This window comes from Ambystoma mexicanum, chromosome 10 (genome assembly GCF_040938575.1).
Source record: "Ambystoma mexicanum isolate Mex_15411 chromosome 10, UKY_AmexF1_1, whole genome shotgun sequence".
NCBI lineage: Eukaryota > Metazoa > Chordata > Amphibia > Caudata > Ambystomatidae > Ambystoma > Ambystoma mexicanum.
In genome coordinates this window covers 1,663,179,274-1,663,193,858 of record NC_090932.1, presented here as the reverse complement: position 1 = coordinate 1,663,193,858, position 14,585 = coordinate 1,663,179,274, and the positions used below count along the sequence as shown (strand labels likewise).

At 48.0% G+C, this 14,585-nt stretch overlaps 1 protein-coding gene across 1 annotated transcript; it reads left to right on the top strand.

Moving 5' to 3' along the window:
- Positions 1–11,376: 11,376 nt before the first annotated feature.
- Positions 11,377–11,754, top strand: LOC138493096 (octapeptide-repeat protein T2-like). The gene has a single exon (XM_069620310.1). The coding sequence runs from the start codon at positions 11,377–11,379 to the stop codon at positions 11,752–11,754; it is 378 nt and encodes a 125-aa protein (XP_069476411.1).
- The last annotated feature ends 2,831 nt before the right edge of the window (positions 11,755–14,585 follow it).

Genomic DNA, 14,585 nt, shown 5'->3' with positions numbered 1-14,585 from the left:
TTATTCACTGAATAGAGTGATACACCAGGGAGTCAATGACGAGAGGAGTGATGGATCAGAAGAGTAGAGAAGAGAAGAGAAAAGTGACTGCCAAGGACCAGAATGGTGATTCACTGGAATAGAGTGACTCACCAGGGAGTCAATGACGACAGGGTTGTTGGATCAGAATATCAAAGAAGAGAAGAGAATAGCAACCCGCCAAGGACCAGAAGGGTGACTGACTGGACTAGAGTGACTCATCAGGGAGTCAATGATGAGAGGGGTGATTGATCAGAAGAGCAGAGAAGAGAATATCGAGCCACCAAGGACCAGAAGGGTGATTGACTGGAGTAGAGTGCCTCACCAAGGATTCAATAACGAGAGGGGTAACGGATCAGGAGAGAAGAGAAGAGAAGGGCGACCCGCCAAGAACCAGAAGGGCGATTTACTGAATAGAGTGACTCACCAGGGAGTCAATGAGGACAGGGGTGAAGGATCAGAAGAGCAGAGAAGAGAAGAGTATAGCGACCCACCAAGGACCAGAAGGGTGATTCACTGGAGCAGAGTGACTCACCAGGGATTCAATGACGTGAGGGGTGATGGATCAGAAGAGCAGAGAAGAGAATCGCAATCACCAAGGACCAGAAGGGTGATTGACTGGAGTAGAGTGATTCACCAGGGATTCAATGACGAGAGGGGTGATGGATCAGAAGAGCAGAAAAGAGAAGAGTATAGCGACCCACCAAGGACTAGAAGGGTGACTGACTGGAGTAGGGTGACTCATCAGGGAGTCAATGATGAGAGGGGTGATGGATAGGAAGTGCAGAGAAGAGAAGAGAATAGCGAGCCACCACGGACCAGAAGGGTGATTGCCTGGAGTAGAGTGACTCACCAGGTAGTCAAAGTTGAGAGGGGTGATGGATCAGAAGATCAGAGAAGAGAAGAGAAGAGAATAGCGACCCGCCAAGGACCAGAAGGGTGATTGACTGCAGTAGATTGACTCACCAGGGATTCAAAGACGAGAGGGGTGATGGATCAGAAGAACAGAGAAGAGAAGAGAATAGCGACCGCCAAGGACCAGAAGGGTGATTCACTGAATAGAGTGACACACCAGGGAGTCAATGACGAGAGGGGTGATGGATCAGAAGAGCAGAGAAGAGAAGAGTGTAGCGCCCGCCAAGGACCAGATGTGTGATTCACTGGAGTAGAGTGACTCACCAGGGAGTCAATGATGACAGGGGTGTTGAATCAGAAGAGCAGAGAAGAGAAGAGTGTAGTGACCCGCCAAGGACCAGAAGTGTGATTCACTGGAGCAGAGTGACTCACCAGGGATTCAATGACGAGAAGGGTGAGAGAAGAGAAGACAAGAGAAGAAAAGAGAATGGCGACCTGCCAAGGACCAGAAGGGTGATTCACTGAATAGAGTGATACACCAGGGAGTCAATGACGAGAGGAGTGATGGATCAGAAGAGTAGAGAAGAGAAGAGAAAAGCGACCGCCAAGGACCAGATGGGTGATTCACTGAATAGAGTGACACACCAGGGAGTCAACGACGAGAGGGGTGATGGATCAGAAGAGCAGAGAAGAGAATAGTGACCACCAAGTACCAGAAGGGTGATTCACTGGAGCAGAGTGACTCACCAGGGAGTCAATGACGACAGGGGTATTGGATTAGAAGAGCAGAGAAGAGAAGAGTGTAGCGACCCGCAAGGACCAGAAGTGTGATTGACTGGAGTAGAGTGACTCACCAGGGAGTCAATGATGACAGGGTTGTTGGATCAGAATATCAAAGAAGAGAAGAGAATAGCAACCTGCCAAGGACCAGAAGGGTGACTGACTGGACTAGAGTGACTCACCAGGGAGTCAAAGATGAGAGGGGTGACAGATCAGAAGTGCAGAGAAGAGAAGAGAATAGCGACCCGCCAAAGACCAGAAGGGTGATTGACTGGAGTAGAGTGACTCACCAGGGATTCAATGACGAGAGGGGTGACGGATCAGAAGCGCAGAGAAGAGAATAGCGACCCACCAAGGACCATAAGGGTGATTGATTGGAGTAGATTGACTCACCAGGGAGTCAATGACGACAGGGTTGTTGGATCAGAATATCAAAGAAGAGAAGAGAATAGCAACCCGCCAAGGACCAGAAGGGTGTCTGACTGGACTAGAGAGACTCATCAGGGAGTAAATGATGAGATGGGTGATTGATCAGAAGAGCAGAGAAGAGAAGAGAATAGCGACCCTCCAAGGACCATAAGGGTGATTGATTGGAGTAGAGTGTCTCATCAGGGATTCAAAGACGAGAAGGGTGATGGATCGGAAGGGAAGGGAAGGGAAGGGAAGGGAAGGGAAAGGAAGAGAGAGAAGAGAAGAGAGGAGAAGAAAAGAGAAGAGAAGAGAAGAGAAGAGAAGAGAAGAGAAGAGAAGAGAAGAGAAGAGAAGAGAAGAGAAGAGAAGAGAAGAGAAGAGAAGAGAAGAGAAGAGAAGAGAAGAGAAGATCGAGCCACAAGGACCAGAAGGGTGATTGACTGGAGTAGAGTGACTCACCAGGGATTCAATGACGAGAGGGGTGATGAATCAGAAGAGCAGAGAAGAGAACAGAATAGCGAGCCACAAAGGATGAGAAGGGTGATTGACTGGAGTAGAGTGACTCACCAGGGATTCAATGATGAGAGGGGTGAAGGATCAGAATAGCAGAGAAGAGAAGAGTATAGCGACCCACCAAGGACCAGAAGTGTGATTCACTGGAGCAGAGTGATTCACCAGGGATTCAATGACGAGAGGGGTGATGGATCAGAAGAGCAGAGAAGAGAAGAAAAAAGCGACCCGCCAAGGACCAGAAGGGTGATTGACTAGAGTAGAGTGACTCAACAGGGATTGGTTGACAAGAGGTGTGATGGATCAGAAGAGCAGAGAAGAGAAGAGAATCGCAACTGCCAAGGACCAGAAGGGTGATTGACTGGAGTAGAGTGACTCACCAGGGATTCAATGACGAGAGGGGTGATGGATCAGAAGAGCAGATAAGAGAAGAGTATAGCGATCCACCAAGGACTAGAAGGGTGACTGACTGGAGTAGAGTGACTCATCCTGGAGTCATTGATGAGAGGTGCAATGGATAGGAAGTGCAGAGAAGAGAAGAGAATAGCGAGCCACCACGGACCACAAGGATGATTGCCTGGAGTAGATTGATTCACCAGGTAGTCAAAGTTGAGAGGGGTGACGGATCAGAAGAGCAGAGAAGAGAAGAGAATAGCGACCCACCAAGGTCCAGAAGGGTGATTGACTGGAGTAGATTGCCTCACCAAGGATTCAATAACGAGAAGGGTAACAGATCAGAAGAGAAGAGAAGAGAAAGGCGACCTGCCAAGGACCAGAAGGGTGATTTACTGAATAGAGTGACTCACCAGGGAATCAATAAGGACAGGGGTGAAGGATCAGAAGAGCAGAGAAGAGAACAGTATAGCGACCCGCCAAGGACCAGAAGGGTGATTGACTGGAGTAGAGTGACTCACCAGGGATTCAATGACGAGAGGGATGACAGATCAGAAGAGCAGAGAAGAGAAGAGAATAGCGACCCACCAAGGACCATAAGGGTGATTGATTGGAGTAGAGTGACTCATCAGGGATTCAAAGACGAGAAGGGTGATGGATCAGAAGGGAAGGGAAGGGAAGGGAAAGGAAGGGAAGGGAAGGGAAAGGAAGAGAGAGAAGAGAAGAGAGGAGAAGAAATGAGAAGAGAAGAGAAGAGAAGAGAAGAGAAGAGAAGAGAAGAGAAGAGAAGAGAAGAGAAGAGAAGAGAAGAGAAGAGAAGAGAAGAGAAGAGAAGAGAAGAGAAGAGAAGAGAAGAGAAGAGAAGAGAAGAGAAGAGAAGATCGAGCCACAAGGACCAGAAGGGTGATTGACTGGAGTAGAGTGACTCCCCAGGGATTCAATGATGAGAGGGGTGAAGGATCAGAAGAGCAGAGAAGAGAAGAGTATAGCGACCCACCAAGGACCAGAAGTGTGATTCACTGGAGCAGAGTGATTCACCAGGGATTCAATGACGAGAGGGGTGATGGATCAGAAGAGCAGAGAAGAGAAGAAAGAAGCGACCCGCCAAGGACCAGAAGGTTGATTGACTAGAGTAGAGTGACTCAACAGGGATTGGTTGACAAGAGGTGTGATGGATCAGAAGAGCAGAGAAGAGAAGAGAATCGCAACTGCCAAGGACCAGAAGGGTGATTGACTGGAGTAGAGTGACTCACCAGGGATTCAATGACGAGAGGGGTGATGGATCAGAAGAGCAGATAAGAGAAGAGTATAGCGATCCACCAAGGACTAGAAGGGTGACTGACTGGAGTAGAGTGACTCATCCTGGAGTCATTGATGAGAGGTGCAATGGATAGGAAGTGCAGAGAAGAGAAGAGAATAGCGAGCCACCACGGACCACAAGGATGATTGCCTGGAGTAGATTGATTCACCAGGTAGTCAAAGTTGAGAGGGGTGACGGATCAGAAGAGCAGAGAAGAGAAGAGAATAGCGACCCACCAAGGTCCAGAAGGGTGATTGACTGGAGTAGAGTGCCTCACCAAGGATTCAATAACGAGAAGGGTAATAGATCAGAAGAGAAGAGAAGGGCGACCTGCCAAGGACCAGAAGGGTGATTTACTGAATAGAGTGACTCACCAGGGAATCAATAAGGACAGGGGTGAAGGATCAGAAGAGCAGAGAAGAGAACAGTATAGCGACCCACCAAGGACCAGAAGTGTGATTCACTGGAGCAGAGTGACTCACCAGGGATTCAATGACGTGAGGGGTGATGGATCAGAAGAGCAGAGAAGAGAAGAAAAAAGCGAACCGCCAAGGACCAGAAGGGTGATTGACTGGAGAAGAGTGACTCATCAGGGAGTCGATGACGAGAGGGGTGATGGATCAGAAGAGCAGAGAAGAGAATTGCAACCACCAAGGACCAGAAGGGTGATTGACTGGAGTAGAGTGACTCACCAGGGAATCAATGACGAGAGGGGTGATGGATCAGAATAGCAGAAAAGAGAAGAGTATAGCGACCCACCAAGGACTAGAAGGGTGACTGACTGGAGTAGAGAGACTCATCAGGGAGTCAATGATGAGAGGGGTGATGGATAGGAAGTTCAGAGAAGAGAAGAGAATGGCGAGCCACCACGGACCAGAAGGGTGATTGCCTGGAGTAGAGTGACTCACCAGGTAGTCAAAGTTGAGAGGGGTGACGGATCAGAAGATCAGAGAAGAGAAGAGAATAGCGACCCGCCAAGGACCAGAAGAGTGATTGTCTGCAGTAGAGTGACTCACCAGGGATTGAATGACGAGAGGGGTGACGGATCAGAAGAGCAGAGAAGAGAAGCGAATAGTGACCGCCAAGGACCAGAAGGGTGATTCACTGAATAGAGTGACACACCATGGAGTCAATGACGAGAGGGGTGATGGATCAGAAGAGCAGAGAAGAGAAGAGTGCAGTGACTGCCAAGGACCAGATGTGTGATTCACTGGAGTAGAGTGACTCACCAGGGAGTCAATGATGACAGGGGTGTTGGATCAGAAGAGCAGAGAAGAGAAGAGTGTAGCGACCCGCCAAGGACCAGAAGTGTGATTCACTGGAGCAGAGTGACTCACCAGGGATTCAATGACGAGAAGGGTGATAGATGAGAAGAGAAGAGAAGAGAAGAGAAGAGAAGAGAAGAGAAGAGAAGAGAAGAGAATGGCGACCTGCCAAGGACCAAAAGGGTGATTCACTGAATAGAGTGATACACCAGGGAGTCAATGACGAGAGGAGTGATGGATCAGAAGAGTAGAGAAGAGAAGAGAAAAGCGACTGCCAAGGACCAGAATGGTGACTCACTGGAGTAGAGTGACTCACCAGGGAGTCAATGACGACAGGGTTGTTGGATCAGAATATCAAAGAAGAGAAGAGAATAGCAACCCGCCAAGGACCAGAAGGGTGACTGACTGGACTAGAGTGACTCATCAGGGAGTCAATGATGAGAGGGGTGATTGATCAGAAGAGCAGAGAAGAGAATATCGAGCCACCAACGACCAGAAGGGTGATTGACTGGAGTAGAGTGCCTCACCAAGGATTCAATAACGAGAGGGGTAACGGATCAGGAGAGAAGAGAAGAGAAGGGCGACCCACCAAGGACCAGAAGGGCGATTTACTGAATAGAGTGACTCACCAGGGAGTCAATGAGGACAGGGGTGAAGGATCAGAAGAGCAGAGAAGAGAAGAGTATAGCGACCCACCAAGGACCAGAAGTGTGATTCACTGGAGCAGAGTGACTCACCAGGGATTCAATGACGTGAGGGGTGATGGATCAGAAGATCAGAGAAGAGAAGAAAAAAGCGAACCGCCAAGGACCAGAAGGGTGATTGACTGGAGTAGAGTGATTCATCAGGGAGTCGATGACGAGAGGGGTGATGGATCAGAAGAGCAGAGAAGAGAATCGCAATCACCAAGGACCAGAAGGGTGATTGACTGGAGTAGAGTGACTCACCAGGGATTCAATGACGAGAGGGGTGATGGATCAGAAGAGCAGAAAAGAGAAGAGAATAGCGACCCACCAAGGACTAGAAGGGTGACTGACTGGAGTAGGGTGACTCATCAGGGAGTCAATGATGAGAGGGGTGATAATTGGCTGGTTAAGCCCTCCTGTCGAGGGGCGTATCACACGCGAGGCGACGCAGCGTGCGCAGTCCGATTATATTGTTGATTACCTTGTTCCAGGCGTGACAGGAAGACAGCTGTGGGATTAACGGGGGTAGATTGCAAGCGTATTTCGTACTTTTGAGAACGTGTAAAGAACTTACCAGTAGTTTTTGAAGAGATCGGTGACGTCACCAGTAGGGCTTTCATAGGATATCTCGAACACAAGGCATTTTTCTTTAGGAGAGTGGTGGGGAAGAGAATTATGGTAAGGGAGTGGAGACGGAGATAAACAGTAACGAGTTGATCGGGGAAGGGTGAAAAGGGGGACGTGGCTGCGCACGGAGAATGCCGGCCACGACAAGTGAAGACAGAAGAAGAGGGGTAAAAAAAAGTGGGGCGGCTCTATAAGGACGTCTCACGGGGTACGCAGCCGCAGGGGGCTACGTGCGCCTCAGCCGCAGGGGGCCGTAAAGGTGTTCGGTAAAGGAAGAGAAGAAAGAAAAGAATATACAAATGCAAATGCTATATTTTACTATTTTTCCTTAGCGGACAATCGCAAGTCCCCAAAATTACGGGGCCAGGTAAAGATCTAAGGTTGTATAGTGCACACTGTTAGCAAGATAACCGCTACCAAACAGGGGTAGGATAACAAGTGAAGTGCTACCATGTCATACGGGACTGGATCGGGAGGGTGGGGGAACACCCTCACTACCCCGCTACAGCACATATGTAAAAACTGTCACCCCATAGGGAGAAACTGATCAAATATAGCATAGAATGGACACAGGGGACGGACAACAAAATGACGACACCATGGCCGCCTAATGGCAGTTTCGATTCATATACCCAACATTCACTATTAACTCATCTGCATAACACATACAAGGGGAAGAAGTTGATAAACCACGTGGAGGTGTTTAACTTATGGAGGATGTTCCAAGGGTTCCGACCAGAACCAAACGGAATGTTCATTATGGGGGAAGCAACGGAAGAGGAGAAGATTAAGGAGGAAGGAGAGAATGGGGAAAAAGAGAGTGAAGGCACACAGAACACAGAGAACGGACAAGAGGGAGGAGAAAAGAGTAACAACCTAAACGAATAAGTAATAAAAAAGGAACAGAGCGACGATATGGCCCTAGCGAAGGTAGTGAAAAAGGAGGAAGGGGGGTTATATCCTTTAACAGAACTACGATAAATAGTACAATTAAGGGCGGCTGAGGGGTACTCGAACCCGGCATACAGCCCGCCACCATATACAGCTACAGGTGGCCACACGGGAGGGGAGCAGACTAGTACGATGGGATCAGCTCGTACAAAGATGCCCGCAGGAGAGGGGAGGACTGGTGAAGAGCAGGTGGCGGAAATAGGGCATGATGAGTGGGTAGCTGCGCAGGTACTATTAAAATTACGAGGTTCATTAAAAGGAGAAGAGAAGGAGGCAGTAAGGAAAATGGACGAGGATAATACCAGGAAGAGTGAAATGAAAGGGGAAGAGGGGAAAAGAAAGGAGGAAGAGCTGTTACGACAAAGAGATTTTGGAGGAACGATTAGCAGAATTAAGGGATGAGCAGAATGCACTGATCAAGCAGCTCGAGAGAGAGGAAAGAGAGAGAGCACGGGAAAGGAAAGAAAGCAAGAATGAGTTGGAAAAAATGAGGGAACGAACTGAGGAGCAAAAGAGAGAAGCCGAAAGGGTGAAGGCAGTAGCAGAAAGTGTATCCAGAGCAGCACTGCGTGACAAGAAAAGAGAGGAAGAAGAGAAAGAAAAAGAAATGGAAATATGGAAGAGGAGATTACTATCAGAAACGACAAGGAAATACGAAGAAGGGAGGATGATAGAGGGTATATTAGAGCGGGAAAGAGCGAGATGGGAAAGGAAGAAAGAAGAAGAAAGGATACTGGAAAATATGAGTAGTGAAGTAATGGAGGAATTGAAAAAGAAAAGAGAGGAAATTGGTAGAGAAATATTGGAGAAAAATGAAGGGGAAAGAGAAGTTAGGAGAGGGGAGAGTGAAATAAGGAGGTATGTATACAGAGACACAGAAGTAGCAACAACATCAGCACAAAGGGGAGCAATTGGTAAAGAAGAAAGGGGAGGAACGGATCTAATAGACTTAAAAACAGTAACGATTAGGGGGAAAAAGACAGATTGGAGGTTGCCATTCTTGGATGACTTTTGCAGTGTGGAAGGAGAGGGAATGGAGAAGGAAGGAACAGTGAAAGGGAAAGCTTAGATAAATTATACATCACCCGGACAAATAGATAATCACCATGGATCTGCAGGAGAAAGGAAGAACTGGAGAGAAGTGAGGAGGAAGAGCAAGGAATGGAGGAAAGGCAGACACGTGCAGCTACACCCTCACCATCCCGTCCAACATGCTCCACTACCTCACGCTCATTACGTACAACATGCCCACATAAACTCGCACCCTTCCCCCACGAACTGACACCCTATGCAGGCAGGCTTAGAGACCTCCCTGGACGCAGGCAGGGAGAACTAATACACACGCCCACATTAAATAAAGGAAATGATAAAAGAAGGGGAAGAGATGGAGGAGAAACAGTTACGAGCAGGGGAAATATGGACCCAATTGACGATGTAGAAGAAACGGAAGAAGAGGAGGGGTGCACAGACTCGATTTTGTGGAACCCAGGGGGTCAAACAGGACACAACTTAATGTCACTTCTGGAGAGGGGAGGGGTTAGACCACAATACGTCCCTTGGAAGCATGCAGACAAGGAAAATATAAAGTGAAGGCTCCCATCATTAAGTGGAGGTGCGGGAAAATGGATATATGAGATGGAAAAACATACCGCAGGACAGAAACTGGCAGTGGGGGATGTAAAGGGCCTTCTAATATCAATATTGGGGGATACAGCAGATGACATCTGGAAGAGAGCAGGCTTCCCCGGGGTCACAATAACGAACACATCACACGATGGGGCACCATTTGCAAACTGCAGACATGCATTATGGCAGGCGCTGAGGGTACAGTTCCCAGACACATCAGACATAGGAGCAATTAACTCACGCAAGATGCGTGACAACGAAGATCCTGTTGATTATATCCAGGAAATTCAAGAGAAGTGGCGTATGGAAACTAGAGAACAATGGGACAAAACACCAGCAATATTTTATCATATACTAATACAAGGGCTCCCAGAAGCAGTTCAGAAACAACTGAAGAAGGTAGTGGGGATGGAAGCAAAAGCATGGCCAGAAATACAACTGACGATAGTACATCATTGTAGGACATGGCAAGAAAAGATGAAACAAAAGGAAGAAGATAGAAAAGCGGAAGAGGCTAAATTGGTACAGAAAAAACTTACTAAATACACGATGGAAGGTGCACTAATAACTACACCTGCAACAATGACTCAAAACCCCACACAAGTAGTGGCTGCACAAAATCCCTCCCAAATACAATCATCACAGGTTGTAGCACAACAGCTGCCACCACCCCAACCATACACGACTAACATGGGAGGAATTTACTCAACGCCAGGAGCTGGATATTATAATTATAACAGGGGAAGGGGAGGAATGATGAGGGGGAGGGGTCGGAGAAGAGAAGAGAATGGCGACCCGTCAAGGACCAGAACAGAGAAGAGAAGAAAATAGCGACCTGCCAGGGACCAGAAAGGCGAATAAGTGAAGTAGAGTGACTCATCAGGGACTCATTGACAAGTGGGGTGATGGATCAGAAGAGAGAAGAGAAGAGAAGAGAAGAGAAGAGAAGAGAAGAGAAGAGAAGAGAAGAGAAGAGAAGAGAAGAGAAGAGAAGAGAAGAGAAGAGAGAGAAGAGAAGGGCGACCCGCCAAGGACAAGAACAGTGATTTACTGAATAGAGTGACACACCAGGGAGTCAATGACGAGAATGGTGATGGAATCAGAAGAGCAGAGAAGAGAAGAGTATAGCGACCCACCAAGGACCAGAAGTGTGATTCACTGGAGCAGAGTGACTCACCAGGGATTCAATGACGAGAAGGGGTGATGGATCAGAAGAGCAGAGAAGAGAAGAAAAAAGCAACCCACCAACGACCAGAAGGCTGACTGGCTGGAGTAGAGTGATTCACCAGAGATTCAATGACGAAAGGGTGATGGATCAGAATATCACAAAAGAGAAGAGAATAGCAACCCGCCAAGGACCAGAAGGATGACTGACTGGAGTAGAGTGACTCATCAGGTAGTCAAAGATGAGAGGGGTGACTAATCAGAAGAGCAGAGAAGAGAAGAGAATAGCGACCTGCCAAGGACCAGAAGGGTGATTGACTGGAGTAGAGTGACTCACCAGGGATTCAATGATGAGAGGGGTGATCGATCAGAAGAGCAGAAGAAGAGAAGAGAATACCAAGCCACAAAGGACCAGAATGGTGATTGACTGGAGTAGAGTGACGCACCAGGGAGTCAATGATGAGAGGGGTGAAGGATCAGAAGAGCAGAGAAGAGCAGAGAATAGCGACCCGCAAAGGACCAGATGGGTGATTGACTGGAGTAGAGTGACTCACCAGGGATTCAATGAAGAGAGGGATGCCATATCAGAAGAGCAGAGAAGAGAAGAGAATAGCGAGCCACAAAGGACCAGAATGGTGATTGACTGGAGTAGAGTGACTCACCAGGGAGTCAATGATGAGAGGGGTGAAGGATCAGAAGAGCAGAGAAAGAGAATAGCGACCCGCAAAGGACCAGATGAGTGATTGATTGGAGTAGAGTGACTCATCAGGGATTCAATGAAGAGAATTTGATGGATCAGAAGGGCAAGAAGAAGAGAAGAGAAGAGAAGAGAAGAGAAGAGAAGAGAAGAGAAGAGAAGAGAAGAGAAGAGAAGAGAAGAGAAGAGAAGAGAAGAGAAGAGAAAGAGAAGAGAAGAGAAGAGAAAAGCGACCTGCCAAGGACCAGAAGAGCAATGGACTGGAGTAGAGTGACTAACCAGAGATTCAATGAGGAGAGGGGTGATGGATCAGAATATCAGAGAAGAGAAGAGAATAGCGACCCGCCAAGGACCAGAAGGGTGACTGACGGGAGTAGAGTGACTCATCAGGGAGTCAATGATGAGAGGGGTAATGGATCAGAAGAGCAGAGAAGAGAACAGAATAGCAACCGCCAAGGACCAGAAGGGTGATTGACTGGAGTAGAGTGACTCACCAGGGATTCAATGACGAGAGGGGTGATGGATCAGAAGAGCAGAGAAATTAAGAGTATAGCGATCCACCAAGGACTAGAAGGGTGACTGACTGGAGTAGAGTGACTCATCAGGGAGTCAATGATGAGAGGGGTGATGGATAGGAAGTGCAGAGAAGAGAAGAGAATAGCGAGCAACCACGGACCACAAGGGTGATTGCCTTGAGTAGAGTGACTCACCAGGTAGTCAAAGTTGAGAGGGGTGACGGATAAGAAGAGAAGAGAAGAGAATAGCGACCCGCAAAGGACCAGATGGGTGATTGACTGGAGTAGAGTGACTCACCAGGGATTCAATGAAGAGAGGGATTCCATATCAGAAGAGCAGAGAAGAGATGAGAATAGCGAGCCACAAAGGACCAGAATGGTGATTGACTGGAGTAGAGTGACTCACCAGGGAGTCAATGATGAGAGGGGTGAAGGATCAGAAGAGCAGAGAAGAGAAAAGAATAGCGACCCGCAAAGGACCAGATGGGTGATTGATTGGAGTAGAGTGACTCATCAGGGATTCAATGAAGAGAATTTGATGGATCAGAAGGGCAGAGAAGAGAAGAGAAGAGAAGAGAAGAGAAGAGAAGAGAAGTGAAGAGAAGAGAAGAGAAGAGAAGAGAAGAGAAGAGAAGAGAAGAGAAGAGAAGAGAAGAGAAGAGAAGAGAAGAGAAGAGAAGAGAAAAGCGACCTGCCAAGGACCAGAAGAGCAATGGACTGGAGTAGAGTGACTAACCAGAGCTTCAATGACGAGAGGGGTGATGGATCAGAATATCAGAGATGAGAAGAGAATAGCGACCCGCCAAGGACCAGAAGGGTGACTGACGGGAGTAGAGTGACTCATCAGGGAGTCAATGATGAGAGGGGTGATGGATCAGAAGAGCAGAGAAATGAAGAGTATAGCGATCCACCAAGGACTAGAAGGGTGACTGACTGGAGTAGAGTGACTCATCAGGGAGTCAATGATGAGAGGGGTGATGGATAGGAAGTGCAGAGAAGAGAAGAGAATAGCGAGCAACCACGGACCACAAGGGTGATTGCCTTGAGTAGAGTGACTCACCAGGTAGTCAAAGTTGAGAGGGGTGACGGATACGAAGAGAAGAGAAGAGAATAGAATAACGACCGGCCAAGGACTAGAAGGGTGATTGACTGGAGTAGAGTGCTTCACATGGGATTCAATGACAAGAGGGGTAACGGATCAGAAGAGCAGAGAAGAGAAGAGAATAGCGAACTGCCTAGGACCAGAAAGGTGATTGATTGGAGAAGAGTGACTCATCACGGACTCAATGACAAGAGGGTTGATGGATCAGAAGAGAAGAGAAGAGAAGAGAAGGGAAGAGAAGAGAAGAAGAGAGGAGAGGAGATGAGAGGAGAGAAGAGCAGAGAAGAGGAGAGGAGAGGAGAGAAGAGAAGAGAAGAGAAGGGAAGGGAAGGGAAGGGAAGAGAAGAGAAGAGAAGAGAAGAGAAGAGAAGAGAAGAGAAGAGAAGAGAAGAGAAGAGAACAGAACAGAACAGAACAGAACAGAACAGAACAGAACAGCGACCGCCAAGGACCAGAAGGGTGATTCACTGGAGTAGAGTGACTCAACAGGGAGTCAATGATGACAGGGGGGATGGATCAGAAGAACAGAGAAGAGAAGAAAAAAGCGACCCAAAAGGACCAGAAGGTTGATTGACTGGATTAGAGTGACTCACCAGGGAGTCGATGATGAGAGGGGTGATTGATCAGAAGAGCAGATAAGAAAAGAGAATCGCAACCACCAAGGACCAGAAGGGTGATTGACTGGAGTAGAGTGACTCACCAGAGATTCAATGACGAGAGGGGCGATGGATCAGAAGAGCAGAGAAGAGAAGAGTATAGTGACCCACCAAGGACTAGAAGGGTGACTGACTGGAGTAGAGTGACTCATCAGGGAGTCAATGATGAGAGGGGTGATGGATAGGAAGTGCAGAGAACAGAAGAGAAGAGAATAGCGAGCCACCACGGACCATAAGGGTGATTGACTGGAGTAGAGTGACTCATCTGGGACTCAATGATGAGAGGGGTGAAGGATCAGAAGAGCAGAGAAGAGAAGAGAATAGTGACCTGCCAAGGACCAGAAGGGTGATTGACTGGAGTAGAGTGACTCAACAGTGATTCAATGATGAGAGGGGTAATGGATCAGAATATCAAAGAAGAGAAGAAAATAGCAACCAGCCAAGGACCAGAAGGGTGACTGACTGGAGTAGAGTAACTCATCAGGGAGTCAATGACGAGAGGGGTGATGGATCAGAAGAACAGAGAAGAGAAGAAAATAGCGACCTGCCAGGGACCAGAAAGGCGATTGAGTGAAGTAGAGTGACTCATCAGGGACTCATTGACAAGTGGGGTGATGGATCAGAAGAGCGGAGAGAAGAGAAGAGAAGAGAAGAGGAGAGAAGAGAAGAGAAGAGAAGAGAAGAGAAGAGAAGAGAAGAGAAGAGAAGAAAAGAGAAGGGAGACCCGCCAAGGACAAGAACAGTGATTTACTGAATAGAGTGACACACCAGGGAGTCAATGACGAGAGGGGCGATGGATCAGAAGAGCAGAGAAGAGAAGAGTATAGCGACCCACCAAGGACCAGAAGTGTGATTCACTGGAGCAGAGTGACTCACCAGGGATTCAATGACGAGAGCGGTTATGGATCAGAAGAGCAGAGAAGACAAGAAAAAAGCAACCCGCCAACGACCAGAAGGCTGATTGACTGGAGTAGAGTGACTCACCAGGGAGTCAATGATGAGAGGGGTGAAGGTTGAAAAAGAGCAGAG